Here is a 7,366-nt window from a genome sequence, read left to right as displayed (position 1 = left end):
ACATGCACGCACTCATATACACACACAAACACACATACATACACACATATACACACATACATACACACCATGCACTTGTTCATGCTCAATTTACAACTTGTTCCTAAACATATACCACCCACAAAGACCCATAAGCTTCCCCCGCCGGACACACTGACACACCTGCACACACAGACACAAGAAACAACGCTGAATCTCACTGGGATCCTGATTCAACTCCCAAGCTGTATTTTTTTTCTTTGCTGTGTTTTTTCACATTCATTGTGTATGTGTAGTTGTTACCCAGTACATCAGCCACTGAGTCCTCTCTCATGACCCAGAAATTCATGTGTCCAAGATGACAGAAAGGCAGGCAACCATCTTACTGTCACGTCCGGTGTCCGTGTGACCCTGAGATGGGTGAGGTAGAGCTGGGCTTTTCCCCAGTTCCCTTCGCCTGTGCTCTGGGTGGTTCTGTAGACAGGGTATCAGCTCGGTAACTGCTCTGCCCTCGTAACAGATTTGATACACAACTGTGAACAGTGGAAACTTGTCCAGCAGCCCCTTCTGCTTGAGGATGCGGTACACCTGGGCAGAGGTGTGTGGCCCTTGCAGCTTCTGTCCCTTCAGCATCTCCTTCTCCAACTCCTCAAGGCTTTTTCCTGTCCTGCCGAAGGCTTCCGCTACCTTTCGGTTCCGCCCCCCGTAGCAGGTACTGATGAGGTCAGCCACCCCACAGCTCTCCAGGAAAGTGGCTATGGACACTTGGCCCTTGGAGAAGGTCCTGACAAAAGAAATCATCTCCATGAGGCCCAGGCGGATGACAGCAGCCTTGGTGCTGTTTCCACAACAGAAGCTGTCGCAGAACCCGGACCCCATGGCGACAATGTTCTTTAGAGCTCCGCACAGCTCCACCGTGTCTGGATCTTCGACCACAGTGACTCGGAAGTTGGGGGTCTGAAACAGCTCTTTGAAGAGAAGGCCGTTCTTCAGCACCTTGCTGCCAATGGTGGTCTCGCAGAACTGCTCTGCGGCCACCTCATTGGCTAAGTTGGCCCCCATCAGCACGCTGACATCTATGTTCACCTTCTCTCGGATGATGTCAGAGATAAGTTTCAGGCTCTCGGGGCCTTCGTCTATGCCTTTGATGAGGGTGAGGCCTCGGGCTTTCCTGGGCACCACTTCAGCGAGTTCATCACAGATTTTTCGAATGAACTGGTGTGGGAAAGCAAACACCAGCAGGTCTGCGTCCTGCACAGCCTGGCTGAGACTTGGAGTAGCTATCACATTCTCGGGCAGCCTGTATCCGGGAAGGTACTTTACGTTTTCGTGATCAGTGTTGATGATGTCTGTCAGCTTCCTCCCATTGACGATCTCTTCAAATACCCACATCTTGACCGGGGAAGCGAACTTCTTCGTGGTCTTCACATTGTTCCCAATGATTTTTGAAACAGCTGACGCCCAGTTCCCTGAACCCACGATGCTCACCTTCAGGGGTTCCGGCAACACTTTCAAGCCGATATCCTGCTGTGGGGACGGTGCCTTCTCAGCTAACTGCTGACCACCATCTATTTGGTCTAGCCTGCTGGTACCCTGCCCTGCCTGCCTCCCTACCTGCTTAAAAAAGACATTTACAACCCGAGTGTAGTGGCTCATGACTAATTCCAGCACATGAAGGCTCAGGCCAGAGAATGGACTCAAGTTCAAGGAAAGCTCGAGTTACAGAGAGAGACTATCTGAAAACAAATAAGATAAATAGAGATTTTTAAAAAGGAAAGCTGAATGTAACTCAGTTGGTAGTGTGCTGGGTTAATGTGTATGAGGCCCTGGGTTCTAGACCCCAGCACCGCCGAATACAGGTGTGCTAGTGAATGCCTGTGAGTGATTCCAGCACTGGGGAGATAGAGGCAGGAGAATCAGAAGTTCAAGGTCAGCCTCAGCTCCAAATAGTTTTGAAGCCATGACTCAAAATGAATAAATGAATGAATGGATAAGCCAAATCAAAAGACATTTATAAGATGACTTGATGTTTAAACGTGACATATTTGATAAAATCGAGAAAGTAGTATGTTTTTTACAAGCATGATTATGATTGCAATATGTTTATAGATATGTTTGTTTTGAGGCAAGGTCTCCTGTTTTTCAGGCTAGCCTTGAACTTCTGATAGTCCCACGTTCACCTTTGGAATGCTGTATTTGTAAGCATATACCACCATGCCTGGTTTATGTGGTGCAGGGAATTGAACCCAGAGTTTCATGTATGCTGGACAAATACTCAACTGAGTTCCATCCACAGCCCCGACCACACATATATCATAAAAAGAAGGGCTAGGTGTGGTAATGCAAGTCTTTAATCCCAGCACCCAGGAGGCAGAGACATGTGGATCTTTGTGAGTTCGAGGCCAGCTTGTTTTAATAGCAAATTCTATGCCAGCCAGAAATATATATAAAGACCCTATATATAAATATAGATTATATATTTATTATCATAGTATTATATATAATATGATGCTATGTAATATATATGATATATGATATAATATAAATATACTATATAATATACATTATACATTATGATAAATATCATATATAATATGATATATAATATGTATATTATTATACATATCATTATATATTATATTAAATTGTATAATTATATATAATTATATAACAATTATATAATATGATATAAATGATATAAATATAAGATATGATACAATATATACATATATAAATATATATTTTATATATATGTATACACACACATAGTCTTCATCTTTTGGAGATAGTGTGTGCATGCATGTAGAGGCCAAAGGTTGATATTACATTTGTTCTTCAGTTGATTTCCACCTTATTTTAGAAGACAGGACCTGTCATTAGATCTGGAACTTGCTGATTGGACTAGACTGGTGGCCTACAAGCCCCAGGGCCTTCTGTCTCTGCCTCCCTGGTGAGGGCATCACATGTGCTTTCAATGTGGGATAGAAACTCAAATCCTCATGGTTACCTGGAAAGCATTTTATTAACTGACCCATCTCTTCATCCACGATCAATAGTTTTGTTTTGTTTTGTTTTTAAGGGTTAAGGATATTAGATGGGCAGTAGGGCCGCTTACTTAGCATGTGTGAGGCTCTGGGTTCAATCTCTAGTCCTGAAGGTGGGGGGGAACAAGTTAAAATGAAAACAAACAAGATATAAAAACACAGGATTCATCCCAGGGTAACTAATCATAACTCCCAGAGGAGCCTGGTAATTATGAAAAGGGAAGTGCATACTCCGTAAGCCACTTGCCTCGCTGTGACAAAGTGCCTGACGCAACTCAAGAGGAGGCACGGTTCTCTTGGCTCACGGTTTTGGAGACTTAATAATGGTCAGGAGGCTCTGTTGTTCTCACACCTATAGTGAGGTGAGGGAATGGTGGAGGAAAAGAGCTCACCTCATGACATCCAGGAAGCAGAGACAGAGAGGAAGGGACCAGGGACAAGATACACCCTTCAAAGTCATGTTCCCCAGTGACCTACATCCTCCAACTATACCCTACCTGAACAGTTAACTCAACTATGAAGTCATACATGGCTTAGTCCCCTGATGAGGTCAGAGCCCTTATGATCCAATTATGTCCCCAAAGCTTATCAGTTGGTATGGAGTCCTTAACCTATGAGACTTCTGAGAACATTTTAGGGTCAAACAACAACATGAACCTACCATATGAACTCCCCATTCCTCACCGAAGCATTTGTACAAAAGACATGAAAAAAAAAATAAACTTGTGTGAGAACACCCCAGTGACTCTTTTAAAATTGTTCTAAACTGGACTACTTACATTTCCATCAAAAGCAAAAACATAGAGTGCTAGCCAGCAATAAAAACTAACAAGCTATGCATACAGACAGCTACACAGTAACTTTCCAAATAATGCTGAGTTAAAGGGCAAAAAGGAAAAGTGGTACCAGGTGATTTATTTCAGTTTTCTTTTCTTTTCTTTTCTTTTTTTTCGGAGCTGGGGACTGAACCCAGGGCCTTGCGCTTGCTAGGCAAGCGCTCTACCACTGAGCTAAATCCCCAACCCCTCAGTTTATTATTTTTGATAACTCAGTGGGACTATGAGACTATGGGAGAGGAGTGAATGGGTCACCATAAGACACAAAAAACTGGGGTTGGATTTGAGCTCAGTGGTGGAGCTTGCCTAGGAAGCACAAGGCCCTGTTCGGGTCCCAGCTCCCAAAAAAGAACCAAAAAAAAAAAAAAAAAAGACACAAAAAAACTTCAGGGCATAGAGGATACAGAATCCATTTTGATTGGATATAATCTCCATCTTGACTGGATATAGTCTCCATCTTGATTGGATACAGTCTCCACCTAGATTACTGTCTTAGGGTATTACTGTTGTGAACAGATATCATGACCAAGGCAACTCTTATAATGGTCAACATTTAATTGGGGCTGTCTTACAGGTTCTGAGGTTCAGTCCATTATCATCAAGGCAGTATCCAGGCAGGCATGGTTCAGGAGGAGCTAAGAGTTCTACATCTTCATTTGAAGGTTGCTAGCAGAATCCTGGCTCATAGGCAGATAAGGTAAGGGAATTAAAGCCCACATCCACAAGGCCACACCTCCCAACAGTGCTACTCCCTGGGCCAAGCATACACAAACCATCACAATTATGAGGATGGTAAACACCATCAAATTGCATATTTTAAATATTTTCAATTTGGTAAATATCAATTATTTCTCAATAAGGCTGTTAGAATAAAATACCAGACATATCAAAAACAAGAATTAATTACAGAAAACCAAAGGAAGAGTAAAAAAAATAGCAATAGATTCACAGGTGATCTAGACATTAGAGTTAGTGAATGCACATCTTAACAGAATCCGTTAACAGAGAGAGAGAGAGGAGAGAGAGGAAAGGAAAAGACAAAAGTTTAAAAGTTAAAACAAAGATGTTCAAGAGTAAAGCATGGAGATGTGGCTCAGCAGGTAAAAGCACACCTGCTCTTGCACATGACCCAGGCTCTATCGCCAGCCCGCACAGGGCAGCTCCCAGCCGGCTGTGACTCCATTTCTAGAGAGTCGCAATCCCTTTTTTGGCCTCCAGGGGCTTTGCTCACATGTGGTACAGACAACCATGTAGGTAACACTCATAGAAATACAGTTGCAATAAATACATCTTGTAAAAATTTATTTGATCTACATGTGTGTCTGTGTCCTACTCTCATGCCTGGTGCTTGGAGAAGCCAAAAGAGAGAGCACCAGATCCCCTGGAACTAGAGTTACAGATATCTGTGAGCCACAGTGTGGGTGCTGTGGAGCCACCACATGGGTCCTCTGGAAGATCGGTCAGTGCCCTTAGCCACCGAGTCACCTTATACATGTGTTCAGAAAGAGAAATATAGGCCAATGGGTTGGTTCAGCAGCTACAGACACCTGCTACCAAGCCTGATGATCTGAAGTCAGTCCCCCAGACCCACATAAGGAAGGAGAAAACCAACTCCAAAAAGTTGTCTTCTGGCCAATTGATGATGGTGCACATCTTTAATCTCAGCACTCAGCAGGCAGAGGCAGGCAGATCTCTGTGAGTTCAAGGCCAGCTAGGTCTTCAGAGAGAGAGAGAGAGTTCTAGGACAGCCAGAGCTGCACAGAAAACTGTCTCAAAAAAAAAAAAAAAAAAAAAAAAAAAAAAAAAAACCGAAAACAAACCAAAAGAAAACTGTCCCCTGATCCCCCACATGAGTTCTTCTAATACAGAATTATGTAAATAAATAAAAATTCAAGAAGAAAAACATAAAATATTTAAAGTAAATGTACATGCGTGCATACAGGTCTTAGATGTGTTTGCATGAGTGTGTGCAGATGCATTTATGCACACATAAGTGGGGAAGTCAAAGGGCAAACTAAGGTGCTATACCTCAGGCATGGTCCATTATTTATATACTTATTAATTCATTTATTTATTTGAGACAGACATATACATATGCATAATTTAAAATAATACAAATAGGGGTTGGGGATTTAGCTCAGTGGTAGAGCACTTGCCTAGCAAGTGCAAGGCCCTGGGTTTGCTCCCCAGCTCTGAAAAAAAGTAAAGAAAAAAAATACAAATAAAAAAATGTAGGCAAGTTTTCTCTGTGCAGCCCTGGCCATCCTGGATCTCTGTCTGTAGAGCAGGCTGGCCTCAAACTCAGAGATTGGCCAGCCTCTGCCTCCGAGTGCTGGGAATAAAGGTGAGTGCCATCAGTGCCACCCAGCAAATTTCTTAAAAAAAAAAAAAAAAAAAAGAGAAGATTAACTTTATTAGAAACTTGAGTATTAAAAAGTGAATTAAGAGAGGCCTTCACTGCCACCTGGTGCTGATGGGCTGGGGTGGGGAACACGCCACTATGATAAGCTGGTATGTGGTGAAGAAAGAAGCAGAAGTCTGTGTACTGAAGATAGGGAGGACTGGAGATGTGATGGCGGTGAGAAACAGCCTGGTGTGAGTAGCCTGTGCGGCCACCTGAGGTCGTGGTTATGCCCAGGCCATGTCTGGGTCCCTGTCCCTGTCCCAGCAGAGGTCTGTGTAGATGTCTGTGTTCCATGTTACCCACTACAAAAGACCATGAGGACTTCTGTGTCTCGGCTGCCTCCTGGAGCCATGTTGATGTCTGAGGACTGAGCTGAGCTGACCCACTTCTCACCTGGGTAGCCTGGGAGACCAGGCCTTGATGGTGGGGGCACAAGAGAACTGACTGTCCCCTGGGCAGCCTGGGAGAGCTCCCCTTGGTGGCATGGGTGCAGGAGAACTGATGGGCTGACCAACTCTGCAACCACCCAGGCCCGGATCCAGTTGGAGTAGGTGTGGCCTTGTTGGAGTAGGTGTGTCACTGTGGGTGTGAGCTTTCGAACCATCACCCTAGCTGCCTGGAAGCCAGTATTCTGCTAGCAGACTTCAGATGAAGATGTAGAACTCTCAGCTCCTCCTGCACCGTGCCTGCCTGGATGCTGCCATGCTCCCACCTTGATGATAATGGACTGAACCTCTGAACCCGTAAGCCAGCCCTAATTAAATGTTGTCCTTTATAAGAGTTGCCTTGGTCATGGTGTCTGTTCACAGGGCTTGGAGTTGGCCTTCCCCAACATCTACCTAGTCTAAAAGCTGCAGGATCTCTATGACACAGGGCAACAGCAGCATATATGAGAGGACTCCCTGTGAGGATCCAGTATTGATAGAGTAGCAGAATCCAGAGGCCTCCAACCAGACCAGTGACTCACTGCAGTGAACATTTGTAAGTGAAGATGTGTAACAAAATGGTATACTGCAGGAGACACTGACATACTGCAGCTTCCACAGCGAGAAAAATTTTGAGGGAGTGTTACAAGGGTGGAGGGTGGATCTGGAGGGACTGGG

At 44.2% G+C, this 7,366-nt stretch overlaps 1 protein-coding gene across 2 annotated transcripts; it reads right to left on the bottom strand.

The window, feature by feature from the left end:
* Nucleotides 1-205: 205 nt before the first annotated feature.
* On the bottom strand, nucleotides 206-3,480 carry LOC116903016 (glycerol-3-phosphate dehydrogenase 1-like protein). Of its 2 annotated transcripts, none has more exons than XM_032905328.1 (2): nucleotides 3,416-3,480; nucleotides 206-1,715 (listed from the first exon to the last, which is right to left on the bottom strand). In XM_032905328.1, exon 2 carries the CDS (start codon nucleotides 1,633-1,635, stop codon nucleotides 325-327), a length of 1,311 nt encoding a protein of 436 aa, XP_032761219.1. In that variant the 5' UTR covers nucleotides 1,636-1,715; nucleotides 3,416-3,480; the 3' UTR covers nucleotides 206-324. The 2 variants fall into 2 exon arrangements, with proteins under 2 accessions (XP_032761219.1, XP_032761220.1); XM_032905329.1 differs by having other exon boundaries at nucleotides 206-1,506; nucleotides 3,416-3,474.
* Between the last annotated feature and the right edge of the window lie 3,886 nt (nucleotides 3,481-7,366).

Source organism: Rattus rattus, chromosome 6 (genome assembly GCF_011064425.1).
Source record: "Rattus rattus isolate New Zealand chromosome 6, Rrattus_CSIRO_v1, whole genome shotgun sequence".
NCBI classification, from domain to species: Eukaryota; Metazoa; Chordata; class Mammalia; order Rodentia; family Muridae; genus Rattus; species Rattus rattus.
The sequence above is the reverse complement of the archived record's forward strand: the minus strand, read 5'-3'. Positions and strand labels throughout refer to the sequence as shown.

Coding starts and splice junctions, on each gene's coding strand:
- LOC116903016 (XM_032905328.1), bottom strand. CDS start 1,635: ATGAGCCACTACACTCGGGTTGTAAATGTCTTTTTTAAGCAGGTAGGG.